At 42.7% G+C, this 23,488-nt stretch overlaps 1 protein-coding gene across 1 annotated transcript in view; it reads left to right on the forward strand.

The window, feature by feature from the left end:
• Window positions 1–23,488, forward strand: part of LOC126485058 (probable G-protein coupled receptor CG31760) — a 613,409-nt gene that overhangs the window by 360,307 nt on the left and 229,614 nt on the right. Inside the window, exon 4 of the mRNA XM_050108660.1 lies at window positions 20,498–20,698. Within this exon, the coding sequence (XP_049964617.1) occupies window positions 20,498–20,698 (201 nt within the window). The remainder of the gene's footprint in view (window positions 1–20,497; window positions 20,699–23,488) is intronic.

Genomic DNA, 23,488 nt, shown 5'->3' on the forward strand with positions numbered 1-23,488 from the left:
TAAAATGAAAGGCTAAGACTCTACTGTAGAGATAATTTGTAGCAGACCATAACTGAGGTACCCAGAATTCGTTTTCAACCTGCAGACTGCCGCAGCATCGAAGAAATGTTGAGAGTGAGGCACGCAGTAAGCGGAAAATGTAGTTAATTAGTCAATGTACCTGCAGGCAAAATACCAAGTCAGCAAATAGATTTGGTACACACACCGGATCAAGGTACTATGAACAGATATAATGAAGAGTTTTGAAGTTCGTCTTCGTTTACGGAAGTAACTGGGCATGGCATGTTTTATATTTTGTTTCAGCACATTTCGATCGATTCTGTGAACTCCCTTGGACGTGACTATGGAGAAAGCGTGCCCATGGAGTCCCCGCTCTTTCCAACAGCACCTGACCTGTTTACGGAGGCTTTCGAAGAGATGCTGGCTCCGATAGTTGGCTGATTCATAAGAACTAATATGCAATGGCAAGAAGGGCGATGTGATAGAATTAAGAATCCCCTTCAACATTTTTAGTCTTGTCTTCCTCAGTTGTGTGTAATATTACGGTATATTGATAATTTTTACTTATGGACCGTCTGACAGCAACTGAATAAAACACAATTTTAGTGTCATACGTGTTTCGCCTTTATTTTCTGCAAGGCATCATCAGTGGCAGGTTGCGTGGACAATTTCTTTCATATTACGCTCCTATTGCATTTTCAAACAAGCGTTCAGTTAATGGAGCTGTGGAATGTGTGAAAAAAACCGAAAATTGGCACTCACAAGAAGAAGAACAACACCAAAAATGCAACAGGAGCGTAATATGTAAGAAATTGTCCACGCAACCTGCCACTCATGATGCCTTGCAGAAAATAAAGGCGAAACGCGTATGGCACTAAAATTGTGTTTTATTCAGTTGCTGTCAGACGGTCCATAAGTAAAAATTATCAATATACGCTTATTATAAGTTTGAGCCTTTAAAAATAATTAAATAATTCAGGAATTAATACAATCGCTTCTAAGCGGAAAACCTGACCCCCTACTGTACGAGTAACAACAGAATTAAATTCTTTCTAATTCCATGTAATACAAACCCACTTATGCTGATCAGTTGACGGGTATCTGTCTGTGAGATATCTGGTTGGGTATTGGTGCTCGTGATGAAGCTGTTCATAAAAAAGAGGCATCTATTGATATGGAAGGTTGGGACACGCTATTTGGATATACATGCAACAGAAACTTTTAATTTTTAGATGAAATGAGTTACCTGATCTGCACGTATATGATAGTTGAATAAATATTAAATAAATAATTTGACCATATTTATCCGTTGCACAATGGATAGGAGTAGGACATAAAATGGAAGTTTGCGAGGGAATGCGTAAGCATTTGCTCTGGTAAAAATATCACATTTGTTCAAGAAGAGCTGAACAAAGTAATGAGATAAAGAACTAATAATTTGGTGATGGTTGCTGTTCTACATAACGCTCTTGGTTAAATTACAAAATTACATTTACAACTGCGTCTTGGGGAACCCAGCACGATATATCATTAATTATTAACTATGGAAGGATCAGAGGAATTTTTCAATGGCGAAATTCATCCACATATACTAATATAATAGAGATTCAGGACGAATATAAGAATGAAGGAAGACTTCACATCATTGGCAAACTACCGTTCCCTTGACTTGAGTGCCCGAAGCAAGTGAACAAGAATTCCTCAATAAGAATTAACTCTCAATAGTTGCACTTGAGAAGAATTTCTGAAACTAATTTGTAGGTTTTAATCCGAGATTGAGTAACTGTGACGTGTAACGTTTCTCACAATCCGCGAACTCATGATCGTCACAAACAAAAAATCTGCATAACACTAAAGGTAAAATCCAGCTGACAAAATTTGACAGGATACATTGCTGTGAGTCGTGATCTGCGAACTGTGGGTTTCAGAGCCGTACTTAACACGTGCTGAAACAACAAAGATACTTGGAAATCTATTCAGTTATAACACACTCGTGAGATCACCAACGAACTAAATCCGACTGACCTGAGGAGATACATCAGGAGTCCATATTTTTGAACAGATTTGGAGCAGGACAATAGCTTGCATACGTGGTCAAGTGCAACTGGTTATATTGTTCTGAAACTAACCAGAAACATTCCGTACACCGCTCGACGAGCAATGAGCGATGAGAGCAAGACGTTAATTTTGACCGAAGCAGAAATCTACAAAAATGAGATAGAGAATTAACTATGAATACGTTTACTCACACTTAGTTGGTGTCGCCCATCTCGCGTCTACCGAAACACTTTTTGAACCCTTTTGGAACCCAGGCTTCCATTACTGCGGAAGTGCCAGAGAGTTCCCTTTTGTGCGGTGCCAACCTGTACAAGACAATCGTCCAAGGCGAACAGAAACCGATTTTCTGCGTGGTATTTGCTTTATGGGGTTGGCTATTCCATCACGATAGCAGACTACTTTTTCTCCCACAGATCTGGATACTGAAATTTACCTTGTATACTTTCATATATGCTTTCATTCATCCGGTGAACATTGGAAAGGGTGTATATACTCACATACAGCACATAGATGTGTTCAATATGCTTGTGGGGCTTCAATAATTACCAAAAGTTTTGAAACTTCCTCGCAGATTAAAACTGTGTGCCGGACCGAGACTCGAACTCGGGACCTTTGCCTTTCGCGGGCAACTGCTCTACCAACTGAGCTAACCAAAGCACGACACACGCCCCGTCCACACAGCTTTAATTCTGCCAGTACCTCGTCTCCTACCTTCCAAACTTTACAGAAGCTCTCCTACGCAACCTGCAGAACTGGCACTCCTGAAAGATAGGATATTGTGGAGACATGGCTTAGCCACACCCTGGGGGATGTTTCCAGAATGAGATTTTCACTCTACAGCGGAGTGTAAATCTCATTCTGGAACCAAAAGTCCTAGTAAAATGTCAGGGGAAATAAAGGTAATATACGTTCTGACCACTATAGACACACTCAGCTGCTAAGTGTTCTTTTATATAGTCGGTTCTAGGCGTTACAGTCCGGAACCGCGCAACTGCTAAGGTTGCAGGTTCGAAACCTGCCTCGGGCATGGACGTGTGTGATGTCCTTAGGTTAGATAGGTTTAAGTAGTTCTAAGTTCGAGGGGACTGATGACCTCCGATGTTAAGTCCCATAGTGCTCAGAGCCATTTGAACCATTTTTAAATTATAGTTTACAGTTTACGCCCGGAACTGAGGTGCCGGTGTTGAGTATATTAAATGTTCAACGAAATGATGAAGAGAGGTAATGTAGAGACCCCCCACAGTCTGAACATTATGACCAACCACCCAATATCCGGTACATAAAACGTTGGCAGCGATAACAGCGGCGACGCGTCGTGGCATGGAAGGAATGAGGTTGTGGTATATCGTTGGAGGGAGTTGACACCACGTCTGCACCCAATTCCTGTAATTTCCGGGGAGGGAGGCGATGAGCTCTGAAGCCACGTTCAATCACATCCCAGATGTGTTCTATCTGGTTCAGATATGGCGATTGAGGGTCGATCACATCAATTGGAAATCGCCACTATAATCCACGAACCACTCTATCATACTCCAGTCCTTCTGACATAGCGCACTATGTAGGTGAAAAATACCACTGCCAGTGTATGATACTTCTTTGCCATCACTGTGCAATTCTCGAGCTCCGCTGGACGCATGCAAGCCCATGTGATTGCTCCTTAGAGCATAATGGAGCCGCCGCCAGGTTGTCTCAGTCGTACGGTACAGGTGTCAAGCAGCGGTTCCCCTGCAAGACGACGGATTCGCGCCATTCCAGCGGCATGATGAAGAGGGTATTTGCGTTCATGAGTCCATCCAAAGCTCTGCTGCTGCTCAAACGTCCAATGTTGAAGGTCAAGTGACCACATCAGCTGTAGTTGTCGATGTTGTGGTGGCAATATTTTCACATTCATGGGTGGTGGGCTGAAAAGCCCTATTGTTCGGCAGGCTATGTGTTCACACAGATTTGTAATCTGCGCAAAGTCTGATGCTGCTTTCGCCACAGTTTGCCGCCTGTCCTGTTTCACCAGACCGTCCAGTCTACGACGTCCGACATCTGTAATGAGGGACAGCCGCCCAACCCAACGACGTCTGGACGTGGTGTCACCTAGTTTTCGCCGCATGTTGAAGACCCTCACCACAGCACTCCTCGAACAGCGACAGGTCGTGCAGTTTCCGAGATGCTCGTGCCGAGCCTCCGGATTATGCTATCGCTCAGACTCTGATATTTCAAGCGCCTTCCCCGCTATAGTAACTTAGTCGTAAAAGTTGCGCAAGATCGCCCACAGACCGAGCGAAATGATGCGATGCCAATACATTTGGTACGCATAGTGGAAGACACCGGGTTAAATCCCTGTAGGGCTAGTCAGATTCATGGGTACCTTCGTTACGCTAAATTAGCTAACGCAACATCCTGACTGTCTACTTTAGGGTATATTTATTATCCGATTCCTCTGTAGGACGTCTAAGAAAGATCACTGAGTTTACATATCATTAGATATAGAGAATTTGATCAGTTAATAACGGTTGGCTGGACCACCCAGATTCATAAATAGGAATTACGTTTCAGTCGACACGTTACGTCACGATCGAGATACTATCTTCAGGATAGGTGCCAAAGAACGTTCACAGCATTTTAAAATATCCGTAAGTTTGTTTGGTGAGTATTGTTTTACATGGGTAAAGTTTAGAAATCATTTTGGCGGTCACATACAGTACTGGCCATTAAAATTGCTACACCACGAAGATGACATGCTACAGACGCGAAATTTAACTGACACGAAGAAGATGCTGTGATATGCAAATTATTACCTTTTCAGAGCATTCACACAAGGTTGGCGCCGGTGGTGACACCTACAACGTGGTGACATGAGGAAACTTTCCAACCGATTTCTCATACACAAAAAGCAGTTGACCGGCGATGCCTGGTGAAACGTTGTTGTGATGCCTCGTGTAAGGAGGAGAAATGCATACCATCACGTTCCCGACTTGCATAAAGGTCGCATTGTAGCCTATCGCGATTGCGGTTTATCGTATCGCGACATTGCTGCTCGCGTTGGTGGAGACCCAATGACTGTTAGCAGAATATGGAATCGGTGGGTACAGGACGGTAATACGGAACGCCGCGCTGGATCCCAGCGGACTCTTATCACTAGCAATCGAGGTGACCGGCATCTTATCCGCATGGCTGTAACGGATCGTGCAGCCACGTCTCGATCGCTGAGTCAACAGATGGGGACGTTTGCAAGACAACAACCTTCAGCACGAACAGTTCGACGACGTTTGCAGCAGCATGGACAATCAGCTCGGAATCCATGGCTTCTTTTACTTTTGACGCTGCATCACAGACAGGATCGCCTGCGATGGTGTACGCAACGACGAACCTGGTTGCACGAATGGCAAAACGTCGTTTTTTCGGATGAATCCTGAATCTGTTTACAGCATCATGATGGTTGCATTCGTGTTTGGCGACATCGTGGAGAACGCACATTGGATGCGTGTTTTCGTCATCGCTATACTGGCGTATCACCTGGCCATTGGTTACACGTCTCGGTCACCTCTTGTTCGCATTGACGCCACAGTGGACGTTACATTTGAGATGTGTTACGACCCGTGGCTCTACCCTTCATTCGATCCCCACGAAATCCTACATTTGAGCAGGATAATGCTCGACCGCATGTTGCAGGTCCTGTACGGGCCTTTCAGGATACAGAAAATGTTCGACTGTTGCCCTGGCCAGCACATTCCCCAGATCTCTCACCAATTGGAAACGTCTGGTCAATGGTGGCCGAGCAACTGGCTCGTCACAATACGCCAGTCACTACTCTTGATGAACTGTGATATCGTGTTGAAGCTGCATGGACAGCTGTACCTGTACACGCCATCCAAGCTCCGTTTGACTCAATTCCCAGGCGTATCAAATTCGCTATTACGGCCAGAGATGGTTGTTCTGGGTAGTGATTTCTCAGGATCTATGCACTCATATTGCGTGAAAATGTAATCACCTGTCAGTTCTTGTACAATATATTTGTCCAATGAAAACCCGTTTATCATGTGCATTTCTTCTTGGTGTAGCAATTTTAATGGCCAGTAGTGTATTAATTTATTAAAGTGATGACAGGTTTCGGTTTTGCAGCGTTCATAACTTACTACGAGAACTCAACACGCGCGTACGTGTCGCTGCTGTACATGCTTGATCTGAGAATGTTTGTACAATGGCCCTTGGTGAACTTTAACGGTTATTTTTGAACAAAACACAGATTCCTACAATTTAATCGGTGAGGTAGGTCTCTGCTCTCCTCCTAAGATCCAAGCAGCGCCATTACACGAACTTGGGCGTTGCTATACAGTAAGTTACATTATCTCCTTAATTTATGAAAAAAGCATTGTAGTTAGAGGCGATGGCGAGACTATGGCCAAAATAGCAGGCTAGCAGCTTAAGCGGGTGGGCGTGGGCCCAACACAAAGAAATGGCGCATAAGAAGCCGGGTGTTATCGCAGGCGACACGAGCAGCTTTAAAGGCTAACTGCCGCGTTACTGAGGGTCTTGCACAGATATGCAAATGCTCGGCGAGAGGGTGGGGACCGTCTCTGCCTCCCGCCAACTGCGGTGAGGGTGGAACAGCGGACTGAAACAAGGTCCGGTAAAAAAACACCTGTCGCCCAAGACATGTGCAATCGTTCACTTGTGGCAGCTTCTTCTGCAAGAAGACGATAGTGAAACCAAAATTTGTTTTCAGGTTTGGTTAACGGAGGCTTGAGGTATAAAAATGGAAGCTCTCCATTTCTAAGAAATTTCATAGAATTTTGATTGCTGCCGCGCTGGATTAGCCGAGCGGTCTTAGGCGCTGCAGTCATGGACTGTGCGGCTGGTCCCGGCGGAGGTTCGAATCCACCCTCGAGCATCGGTGTGTGTTTTTGTCCTTAGGTTGATTTAGGTTAAGTAGTGTCTAAGCTTAGGGACTGATGACCTTAGCAGTTAAGTCCCATAAGGATTTCACACACACACACACACTTTTTTTTTGATTGCTTTGTGTTTATGAATGAGGTGTACCACTAAATGATTACACTGTATCAGAAACTTTCTTACACGTTTCCTGATTTGGACTCTCTGCGTTCAAAGTGAGCGAATATCACTGCACGGTATATGTCATCTCATGAACTTGTTGCTATGCATTCTTGGACAGTAAACATGAAGCCTTCAGATATGCCTCAGAGTCAGTCTAATCATTGACTGATTAGCACTACGCCTATTTATTACTCAGAATGTGTGGATACCTCAGTTCCAGATTTAACCGTCGGAATTGATGTATGTAAAAGACAGAGGCATCAAACTTTGGAATGAAATAACTCTATTATCACACCAATCTCGTCAACTTCTCGTATTGACTAACTTTACGGTGGCCGCACTTGGCTTCTTCTGCTTGGTATACTTGTGACTACAGCACGACATGTTTATCTATGCCAAAATATTAATTTCTTTAATATGTGTGTTAAACGAATCTTACTCTTGTGAAGTCCAAACTGGAACCACGGTGGTCGAAAATACAAAAAAGAACATAAAACACTCAACAGTGAAAATATTAACCTTCAAAAACGTCTACGTATTTTAAATTATGCTTAAGAAAATGACATCTATCGTTATGAAGTACATATGAAACTATTTGTATTACTGAACATAACTCCTAATCTACATTAGGCCCTATCTCAACTAAAGAATGGCCGCGAAAGAACACTCCCGTTTCCTGCTGGTGGGGAATACTAATTTCTACATCACTAGAGTTCACAACGTACTAAGTACATTAACAGAAGCCTTTTATAACGCGTAAGAACAGCTTTACGAACGTATCATTTTCGGTGAGCAGCGTATTAGAATTCATAAAGAAGCGCTAAATAAATTGAATGATGTTGACGAAAAATTGTTATATGAATAATGTATGTGACAAAATAATGTAATGGTCTGTGAAAGTGCAGACACATTCAGGAATAGAAAAATCATTGATCAAGGAATATTGGTGTTTTTGGCATTCACATGACATGTCATTCATCAGAAAATCTCTACATCATTAATTTTGTTGGCTGTAGGTGGTCAGCCGTTATGAATGTCGTAAATGGCAACATTGATCCACATTTGGAAAGATGGGGTAATATGATAACATATGGAAAATTTTCACGTAAAATGTAAGCGATTTAGCTGATCTTGGGAACTATATGACAAAACATTGGGTCGAAACGTAATAAAAGAAAGGTAAATGTCATACCGTCGTTACTGATGTAAGAGAGTGAAAGTGAACATTACCACAACTAGAGAAAAGGAAGACAATGGAAAACAGAAATGAAAATGTCTCTCTCCTGAGTACTCCCATTCTTACACGTTCATAACGTAACTGACTGGATACGTTTCCCGTATGTCTGAAGAATAGGAATTCTAATCCTACTGGAAGACTGAAGTAGACTAATGCGACTGCTCTGAAAGCGATTTTCGGATCAAATCCTCACGTTTATAGTGTTCTCGTGCGAAGCATTCCATGAAAAAATTATTCTTAAGTAGTTGACAAGTGTGATACTTCGTCGTACATTTTTTCTCGCAATCCACGAATGACATCTTTTTTCGCCTTCATCCTGGTTAATGACAACTTCCTTATTTTCCGTTCACTTACAAGGGAACCTATTACGTTCCCTGCAGCCTCAATGGCCTAACTCAAATAAGGGACACGTCGAATGTGGATCTTGATGATATGCCTTCGTAGTCAGCATGACTGAGTTCCAGATCAACGAAATCTATTCTTTAGCATTTTTTTTAACTTTTCTATGAGTATCCTTTCTATTACAAGACAACAGCGGCAATAAACTGTTTCCGTTCAATGTCCCGCGATTTCACATACCTCTCCGTGATTTTGCGTCTGTATTTTACTTATTATTTTTTGGAGCAGAGGAAGAACAGCCAAAGATATTACCAATTCGTTGAGAGCATTCTGCAATCTTTATCAGTGTGCATATTTCCACGTTCTGCCTTTCTGCCAGTGACTTCCTACTAGTGCAGAGTCACAACACAGCAAATTTTGTGAAATTATAAAGCCGTTTGGTCACAAATATAGGACTATCCCTACATAATGTTGCTCATAAGAACTGTATTTTATTTCTTGCAATATGTCGTGCACCGAATAGGTTTTTTGAAAATAAAACAATAAAAGACAGAGAAACAGCGAAATTTCTATTTTTACCGAGAATGTGACTCATATTTCCAAATGTATTTAGATTTACCCTACCACGTTACTAGCAACGGTCTGAAGGACAACAGATGAGCTTCTCCACATTAACTAATACACAGGTTTTCCTGTTACTGCAAAAGAAAGTGGTCCGAAACAGAGTAACATTGGCAGTCGATCGGTATAGGCAGTGGGTTGGCATTAACAGATACTGTTCAGTCACATGACGTGTATGAAACATTTTGTGTTGCTGAATCGACTTTCTGCGTTATGCTGACAAAAATGCGTAATTGCCGTTCTTGATGCTCTTTCTGTGACAGTGTGGTGGTTTCAGTAACAAATATAAAATATTTCGTTTAACCCGAAACATTACTTATTAAATATTCCACTATTTAAGTCAGAATATGACAAAATTCCGTCCGATCCATACTGAAATACTGCTGAAGTGTAAGAATCTGCATCCGATCCCACTGAAAAAGCGATATCAAGCACGAATAAAGCACAGTTTACCGCATACTAATAAGCTCGTATGAATTGCTAGAAAATTAAAACCTGGCGCTTAAACAATGACACCAATTACCTCACGAGGCGCCAAATATAAGTGTCGAACAACTGGTTCCTAGAGTATAATATATAATTCTCAGTCGCCTACCAATCGCTCCTTAGAGATCTTGATGGAAAATTAATAATAACACGTGGACTTAGTTGCAAGGGATCTTTGTCATCACATTGTAACTGGGAATAAATATAGAAGAAGCTTAATTTATGGCACAATGGAATTCATCCTCTACGGACGCTTTACACTCATTCACAGGGTACGGATGTAAATGTTTAATTGTAACCAAAATCGGTATTTCAGACAATGGGTATTGTAGGGGAATGAATTTTGGGTCCTGCAGGAAAGGAATAATTATATTTTTATTTGGCTACAAGCAATTATTAACCAGTTAGCCAATTAAAAGGTCCAGGCTTTGTATCGTTTTTTTCGAAATACCTGGATTTATTGACTTTATATATAATTACTAAAACATGAAGCATTATTACCATCATTCTGGCAAGCTGAAAATACATTCGATGATAGAGCTAACATTAAGATAGGAATACATCAGTGAACACAAAATGAAAGGACCTTATCATCAGAAACAGTCATTTGCTATAAGAACAGAATAGGTAGACGATGGGACGGTACAATAACGGTAGTAACTAACACTGATGGAATTGCTGTGTTCTGTCGTTAAACAGTTTTAAAAATCAGAGTACACACACATTTCCTATGCCTGATAACATATTTCTAAATAACGCATTTTATCTACAAAGATATCGTGTTGGTATGTAAAAACGGGAAATTTCTTTATTCATATCACAATTTTTCAAGAATAACAGAATTGGGAGCGATAGCAGGAAATTCCGCTTTCAGGAGGAAAATACACTGTGAAATCACACGTCTGTTTCTTTTCCATTTTGTGCGTAAAAACATTAGCTTATAGTCAACTTTTGTAAAGTTGATGTAGTCGCTGTATGAGATATTACTTTTTCCAGTGCGATGATAGTGCGTTGGAAAATATCCATGGTTCTACTCCATGTTACCTGTAAATGATACCAGCTATCTACATCGACGAACACCTTGAAACCTAGGTCTAGGTGGGCTAAGGGGTTGAGAATGTGGCTTTGACATCCCTTGTCACCTTCGATACACTTTACGCATGACCATACGACACAGATGAGATGCTAACATTTAAGGTCAGTTATGGAAAGGTGACTTCTTCAAAATAAATACCACTGAAATGAAATGTAATGGGTGTAATTTTGACCTAATTATAGCTCAGATTATGTTTGCTTAACTTATTACACCCTTGTCTTATGGTATTTGTGACATAAAGTGAAGGAACTATAAATAAAATGCGGAAAGATTTGAATGAAACTTGGTTGGAACATGGAATGACAGTAAGCACAGGAATAACAAAGAACATGGTGATCAGCTCAGGAAGGAGTCTACCTTGTACTAAAATGAGACAAGCTATTGTTAGCCATGTAAAAGTACAATGCTGAAGACCTGAGACGTCATCAGGAAGTGAAAACTCGCATTCCTATAACGAAGAAGGCAGTAAGTAGAAAGATGAGATTATTAAGTGGCAAGCTAGGTAAAAGACTGAGGAAAAGACTTTGCAAGCGTTTGGAGCACTGTATGTGGCCGAAATATTGACAGTGAGACGAGAGGATGAAAAAAGGCTAGAAGCATTTGAGGTGTGGATATGAAGGAAATTGGAGAGGATAAGCTGCTTGGAAAGAGTGAGTAACGAATGAGTGTTGGAAATGGTTGGTGCGAGAATTAGACTGTCAGAGGTTATGAGAGAAAGGAAGAACTGGAAGGATATTCGATATGATAGGAGTGCCAGCTAAGAGAAACTTGGGAATGACTAGCTTGTGGGAGGGGAATGAGAGAAAAGCGAAGATATAAGATGACAGACGACATAAACGGAAGCGGAAATTTCACAAACCTGAACAGGATGGCATAAGGCAAGAGAAAAAGGGACATTACAAGTTGAGAACCTGACTCTTGGCAGAACACTAATGACGATAGTTATTACTCTTTGCTAAGTTCAAGATCAAATATCCCTGAAGCGAACTTTTAAGGCTTCAGTGATAACTATAAACTACGACGAAAAAAGCTGATGTCCTCTTTTGTAAAGCACGGAAGGCTCCATGAAATATCAAATTGTAACAGTAAGTACGAGTATCGAGCACTAAGCATTACGTTTTAGTACAGTGCTTAAGGGAATTAGAAACTAGGATTCGTCGTTTAGGGAGGGACGCTCACTCCGGCTTCCCCTTCGGTGCTCAAAGGTACGTGCAGCAGAGATGCCGTCGTGGAGCTACATAGTTCTCAGCTGGTATGCGAGGTAAACAGCCGTTGCAGTTAACTTAGTGTACCGGCACGTCATCTGCATAGCTTCCACCTATCTTCTGAGAATGGAGGCCAGTATTAAATGCCAACGTTTGCTGCACAGTAATGGTCCTCGACTAACCTAGGGGACACCATGAAAGCATCCTCTAGAAACAATGAGGTAGTTACACCTACCTTCATGCTCCAAAGTACGTGTACTTCTCTGTGCTTTGGGAGAAGTTTGATGAACCTAGGTTGCTCATCAGATTCTCGTTTTAAAATACTTTAAAAAAATAGTGAAAGTAATTCAGTTTACAAGGTTTGACACGTGAATTTGACATAAGAAGACCCAGAGAAACATTATGTCAGATTACAGAATTTTAAAATCTACAAACATAATCACTGTCAAAAATTAGGAATTACTTTTTATGTGTGGCAGTGTGACATGTACCAATTTGAAAATGGTCGTGAGAGGAAAAGTCATTTGGGATTATTCTGCTCTCAGAGTAAGTGGATGTCTATAAGCGTTACAACTGTATTACGAGGGCAGTTCAATAAGTAATGCAACACATTTTTTTTCTCGGCCAATTTTGGTTGAAAAAACCGGATATTTCTTGTGGAATATTTTCAAACATTCCCGCTTCGTCTCGTATAGTTTCATTGACTTCCGACAGGTGGCAGCGCTGTACGGAGCTGTTAAAATGACGTCTGTAACGGATGTGCGTTGCAAACAACAGGCAGTGATCGAGTTTCTTTTGGCGGAAAACCAGGGCATCTCAGATATTCATAGGCGCTTGCAGAATGTCTACGGTGATCTGGCAGTGGACAAAAGCACGGTGAGTCGTTGGGAAAAGCGTGTGTCATCATCGCCGCAAGGTCAAGCAAGACTGATCTCCCGCGTGCGGGCCGGCCGTGCACAGCTGTGACTCCTGCAATGGCGGAGCGTGCGAACACACTCGTTCGAGATGATCGACGGATCACCATCAAACAACTCAGTGCTCAACTTGACATCTCTGTTGGTAGTGCTGTCACAATTGTTCACCAGTTGCGATATTCAAAGGTTTGTTCCCGCTGGGTCCCTCGTTGTCTAACCGAACACCATAAACAGCAAAGGAGAACCATCTGTGCGGAATTGCTTGCTCGTCATGTGGCTGAGGGTGACAATTTCTTGTCAAAGATTGTTACAGGCGATGAAACATGGGTTCATCACTTCGAACCTGAAACAAAACGGCAATCAATGGAGTGGCGCCACACCCACTCCCCTACCAAGAAAACGTTTAAAGCCATACCCTCAGTCGTAAAGTCATGGTTACAGTCTTCTGGGACGCTGAAGGGGTTATTCTGTTCGATGTCCTTCCCCATGGTCAAACGATCAACTCTGAAGTATATTGTGTTACTCTTCATAAATTGAAGAAACGACTTCAGCGTGTTCGTAGGCACGAAAATCTGAACGTACTTCTCCTTCTTCATGACAACGCAAGACCTCACAAAAGTCTTCGCACCCGAGAGGAGCTCACAAAACTTCAGTGGACTGTTCTTCCCCATGCAGCCTACAGCCCCGATCTCGCACCGTCGGATTTCCATATGTTTGGCCCAATGAAGGACGCAATCCGTGGGAGGCACTACGCGGATGATGAAGAAGTTATTGATGCAGTACGACGTTGGTTCCGACATCGACCAGTGGAATGGTACCGTGCAGGCATACAGGCCCTCACTTCAAGGTGGCGTAAGGCCTTAGCATTGAATGGAGATTACGTTGAAAAACAGTGTTGTGTAGCTAAAAGATTGGGGAATAACCTGGTGTATTTCAATGCTGAATAAAACAACCCCTGTTTCAGAAAAAAAAGTGTTGCATTACTTATTGAACTGCCCTCGTATATCTGTATCGTTTCAACCATCGAACGAACGACGAAATGGCAGATATTGGGATAACTGATCGCCGAATAGAAGATCAACTACAGTCGCTTAGTAGTGGAAAGGCATCAGGACCGTACGAGTTACCTGCAGGACTCTACAAAGGTTATGTGAAAGAACTAGCTGCTCTTTTATCAGCAGTTTATCTTAGATTCTACATCTACATCTACATTTATACTCCGAAAGCCACCCAACGGTGTGTGGCGGAGGGAGCAACGAAGAGTACATAGCAACTGTAAATATGCGCAGATCACTCCCGTTACGAAGAAGAGTTGCAGGAGAGGCCGACAACTAATTATGGATCACATTTTCTGGTCAGGAATTAGCATGTTTTCGGAGAATGAAACTGTTATTCATAAAAATCTACGCGATTCCGCACTCAGCTCTCTCTGTTCCTTCATAGGATCCATTACGCAGTACACAACGGCACTCGAGTTCATGCCACGTTCCATGACTTCAGGAAGGCATTTGACACCGTACCGCACTGCTGTAAATGAAAAAAAAAGAAAAAACGGTCTTACCGTATATCGAACCATACTTGTGACAGGGTACAAGACTTCTTTGTGGGCAAAAGTCAACAAGTCGCTCCTGCTGTTGTGGACTTCAGTCCGAAGATGGTCTAATGCAGCTCTCCACGCTGTTCTATCCTGTACAATCCTCTTCATCTCTAAATAGCTTCTATAAATTACATCTTTCTGAATCTACTTACTGTATTCATCTTTGGTGTCTCTCAACTGCTTTTACCCCCTACTCTCTTCTCTCTACTATTAAGCTGATGATCCCTTGATGTCTAAGGACGTGTCTTGTCAACCGATCCCTTCTACTCGTCAGGTTATGCCACACTTTTCTTTTCTCGCCAGTTTTACTCAAAATCCACTCATTACTTACGGGATCAACCCATCTAATCTTCAGCGTTCACCTTGCAGAAGCTTCTGTTCTTTTCTTGATTGAACCGTTTATCGTCCATGTTTCACTTTCGCATATGGCTACGTTAGGTACAAATACTTTCAGAAAAGACTTACAAATTGTTAAATTTATATTCGATGTTAACAAGTTTCTCTTCTTCATAAACGCTTTTCTTGCCGTTGCCAATCTATATTTTATATCCTCTCCAGTTCAGTCATCATTAGTTATTATGCTGCTCAAATAACGAAACTCATCTACTACTTTGTCTAGCTCCCTAATCTACTTCTCTCAACAGCACCTGATCTACTTTGACTACATTCCATTATCTTTGTTTCGATTTTGCTCACGTTCACCTTATATCCTCATTTAAGGACACTGTCCATTCAGTTCAACTGCTCTTCGAAGTTTTTTGCTGTCTATGACATAATTACAATAACATCGGCAGACCTCTCAGTTTTTATTCATCTCCCTGAACTTTAATTCCTACTCCAATATTTTTCTATTGTTTCATTTACTGCTTGCTCAATATACAGACTGGATAACATCGGAGATAGGCTACAACTTTGTCCCCCCCTCTTGTCAAACACTGCTCCCCTTTCACGCCCCTCGACTCTCATAGCTACCGACTGGTTTCTGTCCAGGTTGTAAATACGTTTTCGCTCGCCGTATTTTACTCCAACTACCTTCAGAATTTCAAAGGGAATGTTCCATTCAACAGTGTCAAAAGCTTTCTCTTAGTCTAGAAATACTATAGACGTAGGTTCTTTTTTCTTCGAAGTATCTTCTAACATAAGTCGTATGATCAGTATTGCCTCGTCTGTTCCCAATTCTCTCCGAAATTCAAGTTGATAATCACAGAGGTCGGCTAGCACCGTTTTCCATTCTTCTGTAAATAATTCGTCTTATTATTTTGCTACCATGACTTACTGAAGTGACAATTCACTATTATTCACACCCATCAGCACTTGTTTTCTTTGGAATTGGAATTATTAGATTCATCCTGAAGTCTGAGAGTATGGTTTCTGTTTCATACAGCTTCCACATCAGATGTAACAGGTTTTGTCATAGTTGGCCCTCTCATGGCAGTTAGTAGTTTTGACGGAATGTCGTATATTTCCTGGGCCTTGTTTCGCCTTAGGTCTTTCAATGCTTTGTCAAATTCTTCTAGCACTATCACATTTCCCATCTCATCCTCATCTACGTCCTCTTCCAGTTCTATAATATTGCTTTGATTTCCCTTGTACAGATCCTTTACAAACTCATTTCTCCTTTCAGCTTTCCCTTCATTTCTTCTATCGGAGCTCTTGATATTCATACAGCTGCGTTTCTCCAAAGGCCGCTTTAATTTTACTGTGGTTGGTATCTACCTTTACCCTAGAGACCCTTGCTTTTAAATCGAAATTTCTCTTTCGAATAATTGAAACTGTCTTCTAGCCATACCTGCTAAGCCATTTGGCACCTACTGTCAAAGTGATTTTATAGATGTTTGTATTCCCTTTCGGCTACTTCATTTGCCCATTTTTTTTCGGTTTCTACTTTCATCAGTTAAATTCAGCATCTTTTGTGTTATAGAAGGACTTATGCTAGTCCCAGTCTTTTTTCCTATTTGATTCTCTGCTGTTTTTACTGTGTCATATCTCAAAGATACTCAATCGCCTTCTACTGTATTCCTTTCCTCAGTTCTAGTCAACCGTTGCTTAATGCTACCTCTGAAACTCTCAACACCTTCTGGGTCTTTTAGCTTATCCAGAACCCATGTCCTTAACTTCCTATGTTTTTTTTGTAATATCTTTATTTTTAAACAACAGTTCACCACCAATAAATAGCGCTTGGGGTCTACATCTGCCCTTGCAAATTGCAATCTGGATCCGAATTCATTGCCTAACCACTATACCGTATAATGAGACTGATACCTTCCTATGCCTTCAGGACTCTTCCAAGTATACAACCTCGTTTCAGGATTCTTCAACAAAGTGTTACCGATAGTTAAATTTCTTTTTCCTTTTCATCCTTCTCCTGTTACCGAATTCAAGTCCTCCGTTTCAGTCAAAGTTTGGTCTTCCTTAATTATCTGAGTAATTTCTTTTAGCTCATCGTACATTTCTGCAATCTCTTCACCATCTACAAGCCGGCTGTCATATAAACAAGCACTATGGTAGTGAGTGTTGGTTTAGTGTCTACCTTTGCTACGGTAATGCGTTCAATATGCTGTTTATTTTACATTACTGACATTCAAATTTTTTATTCATGTCTGAACCTTCTCTTGATTTTGTATTTATAGCCCTGGTTTCCACTGATCAGGTGTTCTGTTCCTCCTGCCAACGACCGTAACTAATTCCCACTACATGTAACTCAGTTTATCCACTTATCTGTTAAATTTTGTAATCCACCTATGCGATTATGTGACTCTACGTTCCACGCTCCGATCAGTAGTACGCCAGGTTCGTTTTTCCAGATGAAATCGCCCCGCTCAATAGTCTCCACCCAGAGATCCGAATGGAGGACTATTTTACCTCCAGATTATTTTACGCAAGACGATGCCATCCTCATTTAACCATTCAGTAGAGCTACGTGCCCTCGGCAGCAGTTACCTGCTTTCAGCCGTTCGCAGCACCAGCACAACAAGGCCGTTTTGATTAATGTTACAAGGCCAGATCTGTGAATCATCCAAACTGTCATCTTGCAAATACTGTTAAGGCTGTTACCTCTCGTAATAGAACAAAACTAACTGACCTAATGGTAATTCCTCTAGTACACCAAAAAAGCGCGATAGGACCGTTAATGTTTAGAATGCATATAAATTAGCAACCGACGGAGGTTCTTTAGTATTGTTCCCAGATCACGCGGTTGTCTATAAGAAAGTAGTACTGCTAAAAACCAGTACGGATTTACAGATAACTCATAAGTGGTGCACGCTCTGTCAGTTAACAGTAGATATAAGTAAATATAACATATTGTGCATATATAGGGCAGGAAATCCCCTACCGTGGAGTTATACTGCTAATGAATAATTGTTGGAAAGAATGCCTACCATAAAATATATAGGACTAAGTGTCCAGAGCGACCTTAAGTGGAATGACCACATAAAACAAACAGTAGGAAAAGCAATTGCCAGACAGATTCATTGGAAGAATCTTAAGGAAACGTATCTCACCCGCGAAGGAAGTCCTATACAGGGCTCTTGTTCGACCGATTCTTGAGCCCTGTACACCAGTATGGGATTCTTACCTGGTAGTACTAATAAAAGAGGTAGCGAAGAGGAGCGGTGCGTTTCGTCATGGGATCCTTTAATTGGCACAAGAGCGTTATACAGTGCTCAACAAACTTCAGGGGTAGACTTTACAAGACGGTCGTTGTGTATCACCATGAGGTTAACTTGTAAGCCCTTTGCGGGAAGATTCAGACGACATATTACGTCCTCCCACACACACACTCACGAAATGATGACGACGAGAGAATCCGAGAAATTAGAGCAAATATACAGGCTTACCGTCATCTTTCTTCCCACGCACCATTCGTGAGTGCAATAGAAAAGGGGGAGGGTTCTTAATTAGTAGTACCAGAAGTATACTCCACCACACACCGTGAGGTGGCTTGCGAATTATGATGTAGCTGTTGAACACGTTTTCAACATCTACATCTACATCCATACTCCGCAGGCCACCTTACGGTGTGTGGCGGAGGGTACCTTGAGTACCTCTTTCGTTTCTCCCTTCTACTCCAGTCTCGTATTGTTCGTCGAAAGAAGGATTGTCGGTATGCTTCTGTGAGGGCTCCAATCTCTCTGATTTTATTCTCATGGTCTCTTCGCGAGATATACGTACGAGGGAGCAATATACTGCTTGACTCTTCGGTGAAGGTATGTTCTCGAAACTTTAACAAAAGCCCGTACCGAGCTACTGAGCGTCTCTCCTGCAGAGTCTTCCATTGGAGTTTATCTATCGTCCTTAACGCTTTCGCGATTACTAAATGATCCTGTAACGAAGCGCGCTGCTCTCCGTTGGATCTTCTCTATGTCTTCTATCAACCCCATTTGGTACGGATCCCACACCGCTGAGCAGTATTCAAGCAGTGGGCGAACAAGCGTACTGGAACCTACTTCCTTTGTTTTCGGACTGCATTTCCTTAGGATTCTTCCAATGAATCCGTCTGGCATGTGCTTTACCAACGATAAATTTTATATGATCATTCCATTTTAAATCACTCCCAATGCGTACTCCCAGACCATTTATGGAATTAACTGCTTCCAGTTGCTGACCTGCTATTTTGTAGCTAAATGATAAGAGATCTGTCTTTCTATGTATTTGCAGCACATTACACTTGCCTGCATTGAGATTCAATTGCCATTCCCTGCACCATGCGTCAATTCGCTGCACATCCTTCTGTATTTCAGTACAATTTTCCATTGTTACAACCTCTCGATATACCACAGCATCATCCGCAAAAAGCCTCAGTGAACTTCTGATGTCATCCACAAGGTCATTTATGTATATTGTGAATAGCAACGGTCCTACGACACTCCCCTGCGGCATACCTGAAATCACTCTTACTTCGGAAGACTTCTCTCCATTGAGAATGACATGCTGCGTTCTGTTACCTAGGAACTCCTCAATCCAATCACACAATTGGTCTGATAGTCCATATGCTCTTACTTTGTTCATTAATCGACTGTGTGGAACTGTATCGAACGCGTTTCGGAAGTCAAGAAACACGGCATCTACCTGTGAACCCGTCTCTATTGCCCTCTGAGTCTCGTAGACGAATAGGGCGAGCTGGGTTTCACACGACCGTCTTTTTCGAAACCCATGCTGATTCCTACAGAGTAGATTTCTAGTCTCCAGAGAAGTCATTATACTTGAACACAATACGTGTTCCAAAACCCTACAAGTGATCGACGTTAGAGATATAGGTCTATAGTTCTGCACATCTGTTCGACGTCCCTTCTTGAAAACGGGGATGACCTGTGCCCTTTTCCAATCCTTTGGAACGCTACGCTCTTCCAGAGACCTACGGTACACCGCTGCAAGAAGCGGGGCAAGTTCCTTCGCATGATCTGTGTAAAAACCTGAGATAGTAATTGGTACAAGTAACATGGGTCCTCTCATTCTGTCACATCGGACATTCCACAAGAATTCATGCTTCCTATGTCATCAGTGTCCTGTTTCTATGTTCACCACAGCAGACGCTATGTTACCACCAAAGTAAACCGCAGCACAGGATGACGACGAATGTCTCGCCAATGGGCGGCACACCGTCTTTGCAGAGCCGTACGCGCCGATAGTCCTCTGTGTGTCGTATTGCTCCCGATTTCGAAGCGGCGCGCCCGGAACCCTTTCTCTGTAAAGGACTGCGTAGTGACAAGTGCACCACATAGGTTTGAGCGCCAGAGAACCGACTTGTGTCCCAGTGGCTGCCCATGACCCTTTGCTACTGAGTGTAAACACTTTTCTTGCCTGCTGAACCTTTTGTTTCATTCTACAGCAAGTGTTACTACCCTGTTAATTGTTGGCCATACTGACCACGGCCCGCGTGCTGGTTGTGTCCCACAGGGCCGGCAGAACCTGTACAGCGCCGAGGGCAGCTTCGAGTGCCTGGCGTGCGCCGAGGGCTGCGACTCGTGTGTGGACGAGCGGCCGTGCGTCGTGTCTCTCAACTGGGTGATGCGCACCGCCATCCTGGTGCTCTCGTGCGTCGTCATCTGCTGCCTGCCCGTCGTCGTGCTCTTCACCTGGAAGTACGGCAACGTCAAGGTCAGTCGCTCCACCACGTGCTTCTACATTACCAGGCCAAAGGGATGAGTGAGACCTCTGGCCCACTAACAAACTCGAATTTTCGAGGTTCTCAACAATAAGACCTGTCTTATTTCTGACCTCGGATCTTTCTAAGGAAAGTGGAGTAGCACGTCTTTGTTACACTGCCTGACAAAGAAGTTAAGCATCCATAGGAAGAGGGGGAAACGATATGAAGCTTCAGGGCTTCAGAGGGTATGTGAGGTTATTTGAGTGATCACAATGTCGAGTTAAGTTTACAAATACGAGTATCTTGGCAGTGTGAGCCCACTTATCAGCATGATATCACACTCCCGCCGTTGTGGAACCATATACTGATCCCGATCTCCTAAACGCGTTGTACCTTCTCTGAGGCAAGCTGACCAGCAGTTGTTGTAACTATAAGATTGCCACTGGCACTTTGATAGAGTTACCGTCCGAATTGGCCCTACTCATATTCCATCGGGGTCGAATGGTTCGAATGGCTCTGAGCACTATGGGACTTAACATCTATGGTCATCAGTCCCCAAGAACTTAGAACTACTTAAACCTAACTTACCCTTTTGACATCACACAACACCCAGTATTCACGAGGCAGAGAAAATCCCTGACCCCGCCGGGAATCGAACCCGGGGACCCGGGCGTGGGAAGCGAGAACGCTACCGCACGACCACGAGCTATCAGGATCGGGGTTAGGATTGTTCTTACTCTCTCTCTCTCTCTGTCTCTCTCTCTCTCTCTCTCTCACACACACGCACACACACACACATATATATATATATATATATATATATATATATATATATATATATATATATATATATAATTCGTAGGGCTACGGGTTGTATGGGACAAGCATTATAATTTTGAAAAATGGCAACACGATTGAGTTGTATGAGAGGTAAAACTTAAGGACACACGATGTCTGAGTTTCATCAATGACTACCACCAATGACGTGATGTCATACCCGATTACTCTCCACACGGTAATGACAGTAGTAACACCGTTGTGCGGCCAACGGCCTTACCGCTGTGGTAACACCGGTTCCAATCAGATCGCCGAAGTTAAGCGCTGTCGGGCTGGGCTAGCTTATGGATGGGTGACCATCCGGTCTGCCGAGCGCTTTTGGCCACCGGGGTGCACTCAGCCCTTGTGAGTCTACCTGAGGAGCTACTTGATTTATAAGTAGCGGTTCCGGTCTCGGAAACTGACATACGGCCGAGAGAGCGGTATGCTGACCACATGCCTCTCCATATCCTCATCCAGTGACGCCTATGGGCTGAGGATGATACGGCGGCCGGTCTGTACCGTTGGGTCTTCGTGGTCTGTACAGGAAGAATTTAGACCACTGTGCATCTCCTAAATATTGCAAGAATATAAGCTCTCCTCATACTCGCCGACTACGGTCATCGGGTGTTGTGCGGAACTGCTGATCTTTGCTAAACACAGAGCGACGACGTTTATCAGCAGTCCATTGTTTGCACTCACACCACCACTCAGAACGCAGCCGATTCCGTTGTTATGTTAACGGCAGCCTACGCATGGACGATAATTGTCTAGTCTGGTGCTAATAATCTCCGACCACTGGTGCGGGATGTTACAGATTGTTGCATGGTGCCCATCTCTTGTTCTCTGATGGGAGGAGATGTGCAAGGGTTACATCGTGCTTCGTGCACAGTAATGCGACCCTCCCTTGTGGTGGTCACACATGTTCAACCGGAAACTCGCCAATAAGTATCCCTGTACTCAAGCTCCCATTCGGTAAAACATGTACAACTGTTTTATCCAAGAGTCCCATAAATCTGCATTTTAAACCCTTTGTCCAGCCGACCAAATGTAGACCTGCAATGACTCTCTGTAATGTGCAGATAACGCTGTCCCCTACAAACCCGTGCTATCCCGCTGCCATTCACGGTGATCACTCAACATTCGTCAGTATTGCCTCTCTCTTTTCCTAAGGTCAAACTGATCGTCATCTAGCGCATCCTCAATTTTCTTTTCCATTCTTCTGTGTATTATTCCTGTTGAACTGATTTTGCAATAATTCTCGCACTTGTTAGCTCTAGCCATCTTCGGAATTGTGTGGATGATGCTTTTCCGAAAGTCAGATGGTATGTCGCCAGATTCATACGTTCTACACACCATCATGAATAGGCGTTTTGTTGCCACTTCCCCCAATGATTTCAGAAATTCTGATGGAATTTCATCTATCCCTTCTGCCTTATTTGACCTTAAGTCCTCCAAAGCTCTTTTAAATTCTGTTTCTAATACTGGATCCCCTATCTCTTATGAATCGACTCCTTGCTTTTAATGTCACCGAAGGTTGTTTTGACTTTCCTGTATGCTGAGTCTGGCTTTCCAACAATCATTTCTTTTTCGGTGTCTTCACATTTTTTACGCAGCCATTTCATCTTAGCTTTTGTGCTCTTCCTATTTATTTAATTCCCAGCGACTTGTATTTCTGTGCTTCTGAGTTCCCCGGAACGTTAATGGGTTCCTCCTTCCATCAATCAACTGAAGTGTTTCTTCTGTTACCCATGGTTCCCTCGCAGCTACCTCCTTTGTACCTATGTTTTCCTTCCAAAATTCTGTGATAGCTCTTTTCAGAGATGTCCTTTCGTCTTCAACTGTACTGCTAACTGAGCTACTCCTTATTGCTGTATTTACAGCCTTAGAGAGCTTCAAGCTTATATCGTCATTCCTTAGTACTTTGGTATCTCATTTCTTTGCGTACTGATTCTTCCTGACTAATGACTTAAACTTCAGCCTAT

Source organism: Schistocerca serialis, chromosome 6, assembly GCF_023864345.2.
Source record: "Schistocerca serialis cubense isolate TAMUIC-IGC-003099 chromosome 6, iqSchSeri2.2, whole genome shotgun sequence".
In the NCBI taxonomy this organism is placed as follows: domain Eukaryota; kingdom Metazoa; phylum Arthropoda; class Insecta; order Orthoptera; family Acrididae; genus Schistocerca; species Schistocerca serialis.